Below are 15,584 nucleotides of genomic sequence, written 5' to 3'. Positions count from 1 at the left end.
AGCAAAAACTAAAAAAGATAGAGAGAAAATCAACAGACTAAATGATCACAATCCAAGAAACAAAACAGAGATTTTTGTCATGAATATTATTTTCATGTACAATGTTGGAGAGTGTCCCTCGTTGAATATGCACATATACTAAGGTTAGCGACACAGGATCTATAGTTAGTTCTAATTTTCGGTCTTGTAACAGTTGCCCTTTCTTACATTATGTAAATTTCAAATAGTTCGATATGAATTTGTCTTTAGGGATGTTATATATTTTATACCAGGCTTAGATTACCTGAGCCGTATATGGCACAACTGTTTGTAATTGTAGGTCCACAATGCTCTTCAACTTTATACTTGTTTGGCTTTCTAACTATTTTGATCTGAGCGTCATTGATGAGTCTTATGTAGACAAAACGCGCGTCTGGCGTATCAAATTATAGGCCTGTTAGCTTTGATAACTTTAACTATTTAATCACAGAAATTTTATTTTGTAGTTTACCTGAACTTGTACAAACAATTATACAAACGGGATATCACATCCAAACTTAAACGGCGATGTGCTACTACAGCCTTCATGTGAAGACAAAATAAACGACGATGTGCTGCTACAACCTTCACGTGAAGACAAAATAAGACCTTAAGACAAACTAACTATATTTCTTGAAACCGAGGACAACGTTTCAACACAGACGAATTTTCTTTGTTCTCGTAGGGAGCAATACAAAATTATTAATGACAGTATTGGCACTATGATTATCAGCCACATTTGTTTACCTTTTACATATACTTAATGGTACATTACCAAATCAGTAACAAACGTTTAGATATAACCTTGAACGAAAATGCTAAAACCTATGGCGGAAATAAAAGTGTCAAGTTAAATATAGATTGTGATACAAAATATCCTGTATATAACAGTATGACAACATGATCAAAGTCATTGTACAGACAAACGAAGGAAAAAAGTAAAATAAAAGAAAATACTGAACTTAGAGGAAAATCAATTCGGAAAGTCCATAATGACATGGCAAAGTCAAATAACAAAACGCATCAAAAACGAATGGACAAGAACTGTCATATTCCTGACTTGGTACAGGCATTTTCAAATGTAGAAAATGGTGGCGAATAAAAAGTAAGTTAAATCATGGAATATCTTTTTGGAAACGGCAATTGCGAAATTGGAATCCATGTTTGAAACAGGTGGTGTAAATCAATTTAATATGGTATTTGTTTCAAAGAAAAATGTCTTTGATAAAACGAAATGAAAACGAATATTAAAAATTCATTAGGATATAAAAGCAAAGAGTTAAATAACTTAAATGGTAGACAGAAGAGGATTTTTTCGACATAATAAAACACTTACTGACTGGATATTCGTGGAAAAGTAAGTTTCTTGTCCTCAGGGCAAAAGTTGCAACAGTGGGTACAATAAACTTGAGTCGTGTGTATTTGTCCATCCGCATGTCAATTTGTCCTTCCGTCCTTTTCTTTACCAACTACTGCTCCTGAACCATTAAATAGATTTGTGAAGCTAAAAATATAATGTTCGTATGTTAATTTCAAAATACAACTCAGTCGCAGTTACTGTGTAACAGGAGCGAAAAGCCAAATTACATATTTATATATCATCTTACATAATATTATTTTGTGCCTCCTCTCATATTTTTCTATATCCTTTACCTACTGCTCCCTGAAGCGACATTATGTAATTCGTAGTGGTGGGAGTTTTGTTTGTATGTTCGTCTATTCGTCCGTCATTTTATTCCATTTTTGTATTAAATCTGAATCTTACACAGAATTTTACTTAAATGCTAAACTTTCGCTTGTTAAATTCGTCCTCTAAATGTTTTTTTTATGTTTATGCAATGCAACTGATTTTGTTACTCTACAATAACATCTGTATCTACTTCACTGCCAAAATTATTTATTAGAAATTATTGAAACTTAGCTATAAAGCCATTTTTTTCAAATTCTATTTTGTAATTACTCCGACCTATATATTTGATTTGTTTTGCTTAAAAATCATGAACTTTACCATTACTTTAGTTATTGAACACATTTTGTATCAGCAACACCTCTTAACTCTAAGTTAATCGTGCTTGTATCTTTTAAATAGATTTATGAGAATTGAGCATCTGTAAACTTCTGTTTACTATAATACATCCAAATACTATAACGTCAGCTTTCATCTTGTATGGTTATAAATATTATCATATAGAGGTGAAACAAACCAACAAACAGTAGCTAATGGTGTAAACCAATCACAGCTTTAAAAAAAATCAACTAAAACACGTGGCTTGTAAATTTATTGTGACGGACATAAAACATATCATTGAAGTATGAAACGAAACATTTGGCAGGTGAACTCCATAATTAATGTATCAAATATGGCTGACTGTGGGCTAAAAACCCTTAGTATTTCCATTAGTTCATGATTTTATAAACAGTAACTTTACAGAAATAAATAATAATAAAAATTCATATCAACACAAAACTAATGAATACTTGGCTGGTAGTAACGATGGAGACAAAAAGCTCACCAGCAGTTGTTAAAATCTTTAAAAATACCATGACTGTAAGCGACTATTTCTTGTTGTCACATATCTCGGTGACTTGGTTTTTGATACACATCAAGTGTTACCTTAAACGACGGTTGCAGTGTATAATATGTTTTGTCGTATCTATTTCATTTAACTTAAAACATATGCATCATATAAAAAGTGTGTTTGAATTGTAAACATTCGTTCATGGAACTAACATCAAACGGAAAGTCCCTTATCACATGGCAAAATCAAATGACAAAACACATCAAACGAATGGACGACAAGTGTCACATTCCTTACTTGGTACAGGCATTTTCAAATGTAGAAAATGGTGGATTGAACCTGGTTTTATAGCTAACCCTCTCACTTTCACAACAGTCTCATCAAATTCTGTTATATTTACAAAGATGCGTGATGAACAAAAACATACATAATAAATAAAATAGTCTAAATATGGGTACAGCAGTTATCACTGTGTTACAATTGTGATGAATTTGCAAACGTACCTGGTTCTTGCTTATTTTATAATCCAATTGTAAAGTCCAACAGAAAGAAATATCATTCATTCCCTTCATTTATTTACACATTGTTTTACTTTCACTTTCGATTTTTTTACAATTTACTAGGTGATAAGTAATTGTTTTTCAGTCAGGAATTGACCTACAAATCCGGAATTCCCACGATCATGATCAGTTGTTACAAAGTATATAACCGTCACAATAGTGCTTTGTTATATCATATATGCTTAGGTGTTGTAAAAAGTTTTAGTGATAAAGTCGTTTTTGGAATAGGCTATTGTATGGACGAGTCTACAATTTACTATATATACCAAGGTTTTCACAGTTCAAGTAGTTCTGGGTTTATAATTCAAGCCGAGCAGTTTGATAATTAACAAGAGACAGAATAAAGGTGAGATTAATGTATAGTTCTGAATAAGAATTATAAGCAGTGTTCCTGAATAAGGAGCCAAGTGATTAATTAATTATAGCTGCTGAAAAAGGAGTGGCTTCAGAGAGAAGCATTGGCTGTATACAAGGTAAAGCATTTCCAGACGGTGAAGCATTGAATACGAGCAAAGTAGTGACTCAGACCAAACAATCCAACACACGCAAAGGCCCAAATCAAGTAGATATAAAGCAGTGGCTACAAGTAAAGCACTGGCTCAGTATATAGTTAATAGTTCGTTGCTTTCAGAAAGCACAAGCTAAGCAAAAGTATATCAAGATATTAAAGAAAGCATTATAAACCGGGACGTCATTATAGTTATCATCCTTAGCATTTATCGTCTAATACCCAAAGCCTACTTAATTTGGACGCCAAGCATCAATAAAAGAGAATCCGAATATTCAGTTGATAAAATAGCGCTACCAATTCTTGAGCCTTGACTGTATTCAGAAACGACTCTGGTACGAAACACAGAGTAAAGGAGTTGCGTACCCCCGGTACGTGACATAGTTTTTGGTGGCAGCGGTGGGATACAGCAAGGCTCTGGTTATATTTTAAATAACATATTAAATATGGACAAGTATAATGAGTTAGGGCAACAAATAAGTTTGTTAGAAGAAGAATTAGGCGATAGAATGCAGACTTTAATGAGCAAGGGACCTAGTTCAAATTTACATTCTACCCCCCCAAAAAAAACCAGTAAAAAATTTAAGTGACTCTGGTATAATTCAAACGCGTCACGGCGATTTCATGCACAATACGCAGCGTGCCAGTGTCGGTACCGATCGGAATATTCCAACACCCGAAGTGCCGCGTCTTTTTGGTCTTTTGTGGATAGTTGTCTCATTGGCAATCATACCGCATCTTCTTTTTTAAATTTATATGGGCCATTTACCACTATAAAGACGGACGAAAAAGGAGCACGACCAAAAGGACAGACAACGCAGAAGACACACACCACAAAGAAGGAAGCAGAAACCGAAGCAATTCCGATGTCAGATGTACCACCGATACTGCGGGAAGAATTACGCCAAAACAAGCAAGTCCGCAACACTAATTCCGGTGACATACCTATCCACGGGAAGACACGGCGCGAAATGAAGCTTGCCAACTATGACGGAACGAGTGAATGGAGCGATTTTAAGTCTCATTTTGATGCCTGTGTGGTGATCAACAACTGGGATGACCAAGAGAAGGGTCTGTACCTTGCAACAGCTTTAAGAGGACAGGCACAGGGAGTGTTTAGTGATCTACCTACTGAGAAAAGAATGGATTATACTACTGCTTAATAAAAGCATTGCAAAAAAGATTATCGCCTTCAAACCAGACTGAGTTGTACCGAGTATAATTTTAAAAAAAGAAGACAAAAAGCAAGTGAAAGTTTGCCGGAGCTTGGTCAGGCCATAAGAAGATTGGTAAACAAGGCTTATCCCGACGCACCAAGCGAGGTTAAAGAAACTTTAGCAAGGGAACAATTTTTAGATTCTATTGTAGATTCAGAGATGAGAATAAAGATAAAACAATCTAGGCCGGAAAACCTCAATCAAACAATATGTCTTGCCGTAGAATTAGGAGCTTTTTACAAGGCTGAAAGGAAATACGACACTGTCAGAGGTCATTTGCACGCCACATGCACTGAACCAAATGAGTCTTACGATAAAATGTCAAAAACGATGGAAGACTTTTCAACAAAAATTGAATCCCTCCAAAAAGACCTTGATAATTTTAAAAGCGATATGACAAGGAAAGACTCCGATACCCATATACCTGGATGGAAAGACAACATACAATGCTACAATTGTGGAAGATTTTGACATTTTAGAAATGAATGTAGAGCTCCTAAGAAGCCTTACAATAAAAACAATTGTAGGGGAAACGGAGCAGTGCGGCCTTAACACTACAACAGTCGGCACAGGCGGATGGAAAGAAGAAAAATTTACGTGGGAGAAAATGCTTCAAACATGGAAGCTTGTGCGTACATTGACGTCGCAGTTCATAATCAGCCTACCAAGTTTTAAATAGACACTGGTGCCACGGTAACTTTAGTTTCGCACGCTTTGTTTTACAGAATACAGAAAAACGAACGACCGGAACTTGAACCAATTACCCAAGTCATTATTTCGGCAAATGGAACAGAGCTTAGCATAGCTGGTAAGGGAATGTTCTGTATAGAGATTGGACAAGACAAATTTATAGTTGAAGCTTTGGCTGCTGACATATCTATTGACGGGATACTGGGTTTAGATTTTATGAAAAAGAATAATTGCAAAATAGATTTACAACAGGAAATCCTTCAATGCAAAAGTAACACATATCCTATGGCGTTTTCTGGCACAATAGGCTGTTACAGAATTTCATCCGCATAGGATATCAGTATACCACCAGGAACAGAAGCTTTTTCACGTGGTAGGATTAATGACTGTGATACGTTAACCAGTAAACTGCAGATAGGCATTATTGAGCCATGCGAGAAGTTTGTAAAAAGGGACAACGCTTTACTGGGAAAAACCCTGGTTGAAGCACGAGAACATGTGCCAATTAGATTGCTAAATGTTTCAAATAATGTTACAACAATACGAACCGGAACCATTGTTGTAGAAATAAGTCCAGTAGAAGATGTCATCACCATGACTGGAAACACCAGTAAAGAACTCAAACATCTAAAACTGGACAGCGAACTGCAGAAGCTGGTCAATGAAGCAAGTTTCCATTTGACTGAGAAGCAGAGTCATCAAGTTACTAACTGTTTGCAGCAATACAAGTCGCTTTTTGCGCTGTCCGATAACGATCTCGGATGTACTAGTATTGTACGCCATCGCATCAACACCTGAACAAATTATCCTGTCAAACAACCACCTCGTCGGACACCGGTAGCCATGCGCGACGAAATTGACAAACATATTGACAATATGTTAGAATGAGGCGTGATCGAGCCATCTGAAGAGCCATGGTCATCAGGGATTGTACTTGTTAAAAAGAAGGACGGGTAGACTCGCTTCTGTGTCGATTATCGACTCAATGACCTTACGGTAAAAGACGCGTATCCGTTACGTTGAATAGACGATTCATTGGAGCAGCTAGCTGGCAAAAAGTGGTTCTCAACTTTAGACCTTTGCTCAGGTTATTGGCAGGTAGAGGCAGAAGAGAGTGACAGCCCTAAAACTGCGTTCGCGACACGGCGTGGAGTTTTCCAATTTCGTAAAATGCCGTTTGGGCTTGCCTGTGCTCTGGCAACATTTGAGCGGTTAATGGAAAGAGTTATGGCTGGACTACAGTTGAACATTTGCTTGGTGTATTTTTGGCAGAAATTTTGAAAAGATGTTAACTAATTTGCGACAAGTTTTTGATAGATTGATTGACGCCGGGTTAAAGTTAAAACCCAAAACGTGTTCGTTGTTCGCAAAATCAGTGTCCTTCCTTGGACATGTAATAATTGAGGATGGTGTGGCAACGCTTTGTGATGTTTTCGGTGGTTTTCAAATGTATTTCTTAGCTTGTTGGTTTTCAAAGTTAAAATTTGGTTGCTCAAAAATCTGTCTGCATGCATATTTGAAACATAGATGTAAAACGACTTAAGGGTACTTAGGATAAAGGTGATATATTTAAGTTGATGCACATATTACACGTTTCCTCAAGTGTTAAGACAATAGTAAACAGTTGAGTGGGAATCTTGTCATGTCGGGTAGATTATACATCTACGAGTTGTTTTAGGGGTTAGTTAATGAATAAGTAACAGTTGATTTAGTGAATTAGTTACTGTAGAAGTAACAGTTGTTTAACAGGAATTTTGGTTCTTAATGCTCTACAGCTTCGTACTTTATTTGGCCTTTTTAACTTTTTGGGATTCGAGCGTCACTGATGAGTCTTTTGTAGACGAAACGCGCGTCTGGCGTTTATACTAATTTTAGTCCTGGTATCTATGATGAGTTTATTTAATGATATTGAGAATTGTGGTTTTTGAATGACATGGCTCGAGACAATACCCGGATAGAGTTTGGGACTGAACACTGACTACTTGATGTAGATGTGCTCATTCTCGTTTGAATTGTTTTACAGTGTCTTATCGGGTCCTTTTATAGCTGACTATGCGGTATGGGCTTTGCTCATTGTTGAAGGCCGTACGGTGACCTATAGTTGTTAATGTCTGTGTCATTTTGTTCTTTTGTGGATAGTTGTCTCATTGGCAATCATACCATATCTTCTTTTTTTTATATCAATTGATTTTGTTAAATGCCGGGACGCGTGGAGGCGTGGGTATTGTGATGAATTTACAAACTTACTTGGTTCTTGCTTATTTTATAATCCAATTGTAAAGTCCAACAGAAAGAAATATCATTCATCCCCTTCATTTATTTAAACATTGTTTTACTTTCACTTTCGATTTGTTTACATTTTACTGGGTGATAAGTAGTTGTTTTCGGTCAGGAATTGACCTACAAATCCGGAATTCCCACGATCATGATCAGTTGTTACAAAGTATATAACCGTCACAATTGTGCTTTGTTATATCATATATGCTTAGGTGTTGTTAAACGTTTTAGTGATAAAGTCGTTTTTGGAATAGGCTATTGCATGGACGAGTCTACAATTTACTATCTATACCAAGGTTTTCACAGTTCACCTTGTTCTGGGTTTAGAATTCAAGCCGAGCAGTTGGATTATTAACAAGAGACAGAATAAAAGTAAGACTAATGTATAGTTCTGAATAAAAATTATAAGCAGTGTTTCTGAATAAGGAGCCAAGTGATTAATTAATTATAGCTGCTGAAGGAGTAGAGGCTTCAGAGAGAAACATTGGCTGTATACAAGGTAAAGCATTTCCAGACGATGAAGCATTGAATACGAGCAAAGTAGTGACTCAGACCAAACAATCTAACACACGCAAAGGCCCAAATCAAGTAGATATAAAGCAGTGGCTACAAGTAAAGCACTGGCTCAGTATATAGTTAATAGTTCGTTGCTTTTAGAAAGCACTGGCTAGGCAAAAGTATATCAAGATATTAAATAAAGCATTATAAACCAGGACGTCATTATAATTATCATCCTTGGCATTATCATCTAATACCCAGAGCCTACTTAATTTGGATGCCCAGCATCAATATAAAGAGAATCCGAAAATTCAGTTGATAAAATAACGCTACCAATTCTTGAGCCTTTACTTTATTCAGAGAAACGACTCTGGTATGAAACCCAGAGTAAAAGGTTGCATACCCTCGGTACGTGACACATTCTTAAAACATACAATTTTACAAAAAAGCACACAAGCAAGATGGCTGTTGTCTGCTCTATGGTCGGGTTGTTGTCGCTTTGACACATTCCCCATTTCCTTTCTCAAATTTATCTATCAAATTAAAAACATATTCATTGCTTCGCGTGTCTGACGTCAGAATATTTATACGTCACATAGTAAGAAACTTTATCGTTCGATGTTTATGACGTGTACACAAAACAATTTTATAATTTCAAATGGGAAATGTTGGCATACAGGGTTTAAAAAATCAAAAGTATCTTATAATTAATTTTAGAAATAGACAGATATTAAAAATTGTCCAGAAGTTCTGTAGAATTTCTAAGAATCCAAAAATGGTTAATACCACTACTCGATTAAAATAATTTTGTCGTTTGTCGTTCAACGTATTTTCTAATATATAATAGATCTATATCATAATGACATTTAAAAGAAGAATACCATAATGATGGGATCTTTTAAAGTACAGAGTCACGTTATGAGAACCAAAGAAACACAAAAAGTCGCATATACAATACACACTAGCAAAAATGAAATATAATACAAACACATTGACAAGATGTATAAGTACCGAGCCACGTCAATGGATATCACAGAAAACAATCCAAACAGTTAACGTAATAATAATAATAATAATAATAATAATAATAATAATAATAATAATAATAATAATAATAGAACAAAGAAAAATGAAAAAAAACCAATATAGCACGTTGTTAAGATGATAAACAACGTCAGTACGCAGAATCTATACATCAAGACAATCATGTATTATTTGTGAAGTTGATACAGAATATTTATCAACAAGGTCTTGGTACCTTCCGATGAACTTTTTTTAGGAAAAGGACGAGACGTTCTTTGACATACCCCTGGTTCATCAACTTTGTGCACAGACACTGGTGACGTTTTACAAAGTCTGAGTAGGAGCTGCAAGCTCCTGAATATCGAATAAGTTGGGAAATGTATATCCCATATGCAGGTGAAGTTGGGTATATTGCTACTAAGGTACGTGGGGGAAATTTATAATTTTAAAATTAAAATCTTCTCGTTTGTCATAGATTCTTGTACTGAGATGACTGTGTATGTCAAATTCGAGATATAATTCTCAAAATGAGGCGGAGGAAGCCGTGTCTGTTTAAACAACAGTAACTGAAATAAATAGTATTGGTCATAACGTTTTATATCATTTGTTTTTTTTTTAACTAGGAACAGGCCATGATAGTACACGTAAATCATGTAAATATATGAATGCAAAACAACATTATTGTAAAGTGAAATTACAACTTGTGATACGTTTTTCTCTTTATTGATATTGGAAAACACATATAGAATTATGGACGAAATAGTGAAAAAAACAAGGCCAGCTATTTGGTTCTGTCCCGTCACAAGTACTAGTCGGTTATCTACATTTTTGAAGCGCTTTAGAAAAATCCGGAATACCTTGGGACACTGCATTAAAAGAAGGTACTGAACTATGTCAACACGTCGAAAAAAAAACCTGTTTTGTATGGTGGATGCAAATTCTACACCTGTCAAACTGTCCAAATTACAGATGCAAAAATTTTAACAAAAAGTTATTCAAATGATACGTGATATTGAAATGTAAACTCATCAAATAGACAACTTTCGAATTCGATGCTTGTCCGTGAAAAACTCTGGTTTTCTTGAAGATTATATGTGCGTTTAGGGGCGTCGTCACTTTCGTTCCCATGTTGAGCTACATTGTATTTGTTGGAAAACTATATTGCACGAATTATTCAGCAAATTGAATTATCATAACTGACAATCAGCACTGCTGCCATTAGGGAATTTTGATTACGTACAAACATAATTTCTAGTTTATCCTGCACAATGACGATCACTAAGACTCTTGATGAACGTTAATAGTGCAGGGATACAGGCGATCCCCTCTATCTGGTTAATGACGTTATAAAGGCGCGCATAATTAACGAGTTTTAGATAAGCACTTCTAAAATTAATAGACATATTTTGCTTAAAATAGAACTCTGTAGCATCACTCTGTGAAAAAAATTTCGTTTGCCATTCTTCGATATTTTTTAAATAATATGCGAACAATTAAAAATTACAATCTTTAATTGTTATCAGGTCTCTATTACAGCAGTTTTTTTGTCTTATTTACATCATTTTTATGTGACCATCATTTTAATTCTTATAATTTATTCTGCCATTGTTCATGACAATACATCTTGCCCAGTGCCTTCGAACACTTGTTCATTATTCAAAACACTAGTTGGTCTCTAGCTCATGTCCCCGTAAATGGCATGGTTTGGCGTTTATTTGCGAACACCAATAAAAAAATGATAGCTTTGTTCTGGACAGCGTTAATACAAGAAAAGGAACGAGTGCCCCAACTGGATGCACTATAGCCTTTGACTGACCAGACCAGAGTATCGAATAATGTTGTAAAGGTACTGTTCTGGAAACTAAAAGGTCGACATGCGGACCTTGCTGCAGCTTTAACAAAATCATTATATTCGAGTAATTCTGTCAACGGTAGACCCAGATTTTGGTAAAAAATACTATTTGTACAGTATAATTATTTAGGAGAAAAGATTGAGACGTTTTTGAACCGAAGGTTTGAACAGATGTTTGAAGCATTTACCTATATCATTGCTTATTCAGTGGAACATGTGTCAGGAAACTAATGGTGTAATATTAATGTTTTAAAGTATGTTGAAACTGTCCAAGAATTGCTGCTAATCATCTCATCAAAGATATTCACTATAAAAGATGGATGGGGCGGCGTCTGATGTTCCGTTGTCATAATAATTATAATAATTATAAATAATAAATTCTTTATTTTAAGAGGGAACTCAATTAGAACAAAATACATGCATACAGTTATCATTCATACATTCCTACATTAAAATACAATATATATTACATTATATATTACTAGTATATACACAATTCAATCATTCAAACATACAAATGTCAATACATGGCAAAATTTAATAAAGTTTTGATTAAAGCAGACTCATATTTTTTTTTTTTTTATAATAGACAGATTTTCTCCCCCTTTAATTTTCATGTTTCTATTTAAAAAAATGACCGAGCAATTCTTTTTGGTGACCGACTGACTATTATTATAATTATAAAACGTCATTTGTTAATATTAGATTCTTAATAAAAGTATATACATTTTGCAGTTTATTAATTTTGCCCTTTCAATCTCGCCACATCAATATATAGCTTAATAAATGAAAACAGATGTTATTCAAAGTTAAAAATGAATTCAATTAATTCTTTTAAAGGATGCTTTCGTCAGATTAAAAGAATTCAATCTTATTTTGAAATTGTTAAAGAAAGTAGGATATGAATGTGACATGTTGCGTACTAATCAAGTACCAGATAGATAAACTGATCATCCCTCAGTTATATTATTGAGTTAGATATTCTTATGCACAAGAATTTTTATTTATAGTACAAAAACCTTTTCTCCATTTTTAAATCGCTCTCCTCTGGAATTTTATAAAAGTTTAGTAAAAATTAATAGTGTTGGGCATTATACCAATTCCAATAACGATACACGATGTTTTGGAATAGTTTTTTTAATATCTAACCATAGCAGTAGATTAATGATATTTATAAAAAGATTGAAATCACATTTAAATTTAGTGTTTACTTGCTGAAGACTGACGATGGTCTTAATTATGTTTAAACAATAGGAAAGAAATAAAGGCAACAGTAGTATACCGCTGTTCAAAACTCATAAATCCATGGACAAAAAACAACATCGGGGTAACAAACTAAAACCGAGGGAAACGCATTAAATATAAGAGGAGAACAACGACATAACACCGAAACGTAACACACACAGAAACGGACCAAGCATCAGACAAAACACCACGAGAATAACAAATATGACATGAAAACCAAATACATGAATTTGGGATAGACAAGTACCGTGCCACGTCTTATCTTAATTTCTCAAAAATAAGAGAAAACACAAACGACTCAACGTTAAAATGCAACACACACAGAAACGAACAATCATATAACAATGGCCATCTTCCTGACTTGGTACAGGACACTTTTAAAGGGGAATAAAAGTGGTGGGTTGAACCTGGTTTTGTGGCATGCCAAACCTCGCACTTTAATGGCAAAGTTAAATATAACATTGAAATGACAACATAATATTACAGGACTACAATACAAATTAATAAAAAATATTAGACAAAGAAAAACATGATTAATAGATAACAAAAAGCATCAGGTTTAAAATTCAATACGCCAAAAACGCGCCTTGTCCACACAAGACTTACAAGTGACGCCCAGATATAAAAGATCGAAAGTGAAAAAAGTACAAAGTTGTACAACACTGAAGATAAAAAGTTGAAAAGGTTTTGCCAAATACGGCATTGTTTTTATGCCCGGGATAAGAACATCCTTATTATAAAGAACAATTCATGCTATTGCAAACAGTAAATTTTAACAAATGAATATGAAAGAGATATACATAATGAAACTGAAGTATTAACTAATTACAGAAAACTAAACCCGAATACAAAATGCTATTAAAGTTTAACACAGAATAGACACACACGAATCAGTCCAGGCGTCAACGTAATTACAAAAATGTGACGTCACATACGATGGCGAAAAGGCACAAACGTTATGCCACATTTGAATTTATGAAATTTAGAAACAGCATGACGTCACATATGAAAAACTATCAAAGTGAGATAGAATTAGGTAGTTTTAAGATTATATTAGAACTAAATACTGATAATTCATTTAAACAAAATGCATATTGCAATACTTATTAATAACAATTAACTGTAATATATATATATATGTCCAGTTTGTTATGAATCCAACTTCAAACGTAAATAATCGTACAAAATTTAATATAATTAATAAAGGCGGTGATTAATTTTTCTATCCGTAACACCTAAATATAATAAAAAGACGTCAACACATTTGACAAAATCCGATGAGAATTACAAATATAACATTAAACATGTAAACTAAATACATGAATTTGGGATCAACAAGTACAGAAACACGTCTTATAGTAATGCGAATTCACATTCAGCAAAACAGTCACAATCGGGAATAAGTCACGTTTGGTAATGAAAAGATTAGACGACATAATGACAAACCACAATCTACCATGTGATAAAAATGTCCTTAGCTAGTTTGGTTAAAGAGACATCATATGGATCCACCAATTCGTGATGGTGTCCATAAAATTTACGGAGTGTCAAATTTAATCTGTCCTCCTCATAACTTTGTTGGAGCAGTTTCTGCGTAAGGAGCACACTCCTGTATATGAAGTCCGTATAGTGTGAACAAGCACGTGAATAACGTATCAATTGTGATATGTAAACACCATACGAAGGGGCTGAGGGTATGTTACTGCTGAGAAATGGGAAATTGATAATTGGGAAGTTGAAATCGTCCCGTTTGTCATAGATTTTCGTGTGAAGTGGTCCATCTACGTCAATATTAAGGAAAAGATCAAGGTATGAAGCAGTCCTTCTAGTATCAGTAGTATCCTTAATTTCAAGTTCACTGGGATATGGGTATTAATAAAGGATGAGTAATGAAGATACCAAAATAACGAATATTATCAAAGAATGATAAGGTCCTCACAAAATATGATAAAATTATGATTAATAATCATGATGATAGGGGAAAATATATAAAATGATAATTAAAACAAATATGGGGAAAATATAAAATAATAATAAAAAAGAAAAATGGAAAAAATATAAAATGACTGATAGATAAAGTCAATAAAAACATACCGCTGTTCATAAGTCATAAATCGATTGAAAGTAAACAAATCTGGATTACAAACTGAAACCCAGGGACACATATCAACTATAAGAGAAAAACAATGGAGCAGCAGAAACACTGAAGTGCTACAAAATCAAACGAACGACAACGTTAATAGAAATGGACTATTTGATAACAACAGCCATATTTCTGACTTGATACAGGACATTTTAAGAAAACAAATGGTGCGTTGAATCTGGTTCTAATCAAGCCAAATCTCCCGTTTATATTGCTAGGTTAAAATATCTCTGAAATGACAACATTACGTGACAGCAATACAGTACAAACAAATGCAAGAGCACATAATTTATCACAAATAAATAATATAATAGTACATTTGTAACATGTAAACCGCAGAATAACAACGAGCATCTTCGTTTAACGACAGCACAGGACTCTTCCCCAAACAGTGACGTATTGTTTGGGGGCGTATTATACAATCTGGAAATTAATACAAATAAATTGAACGAGATTGAATATTAATAATTACTTTCACAATATTAGTCCAAATTATTATCGTGATTATGACGGTATTGAAATGCAATTTTGTATTAATACTGTGACGACGGCAATATTGTTTCGATTAACACAATACTATTCTGTGAAAATGGAAATTAAATCGACTATACAAGACAAAATACCGAAAATACAAAATTCAAACCACAAACGATAAGAGATAACACTTTATCCAACATAACACTGAAAAGAAACATAAATGAATGTTGGATGTATGAATACCGAGACACGTCGTTCAGCAATATAAAATTCACACTCGCAAAAAATATAAAAGTTATATTTAGGAATTGGTCACATTCGGTACTTAGAAAACAGGCGACAAAAATGTGAAACAACAATACAAAACTAGGTAAAAATATCGTTACTTAGGTAAGATACAAGCGCATCGAATAGATCAACCAATTAGTGATTGTGTCCATAAATTTTACGGAGTGTCATTTTTAATCTTTTTTCCTCATAGCCATGTTCGATCCTTTTTTGCGTAAGGAGCTTACTTCTGTATATATAGTTCGTATACTGTGAACATGCACGAGCAT

General features: G+C 34.1%; 1 protein-coding gene across 1 annotated transcript in view; it reads left to right on the top strand.

Moving 5' to 3' along the window:
• The first annotated feature begins 4,576 nt into the window (after window positions 1-4,576).
• LOC143046485 (beta-1,3-galactosyl-O-glycosyl-glycoprotein beta-1,6-N-acetylglucosaminyltransferase-like) overlaps window positions 4,577-15,584 on the top strand; it is a 42,053-nt gene continuing 31,045 nt past the window's right edge. The window contains exon 1 of the mRNA XM_076219642.1: window positions 4,577-4,676. Coding sequence (XP_076075757.1) covers window positions 4,577-4,676 — 100 coding nt within the window. The remainder of the gene's footprint in view (window positions 4,677-15,584) is intronic.

The sequence above is a fragment of the Mytilus galloprovincialis genome, chromosome 9 (assembly GCF_965363235.1).
Source record: "Mytilus galloprovincialis chromosome 9, xbMytGall1.hap1.1, whole genome shotgun sequence".
Taxonomy (NCBI): Eukaryota; Metazoa; Mollusca; class Bivalvia; order Mytilida; family Mytilidae; genus Mytilus; species Mytilus galloprovincialis.
Note: the sequence above shows the minus strand (reverse complement) of the source record. Positions and strands in the feature narration are given on the sequence as shown.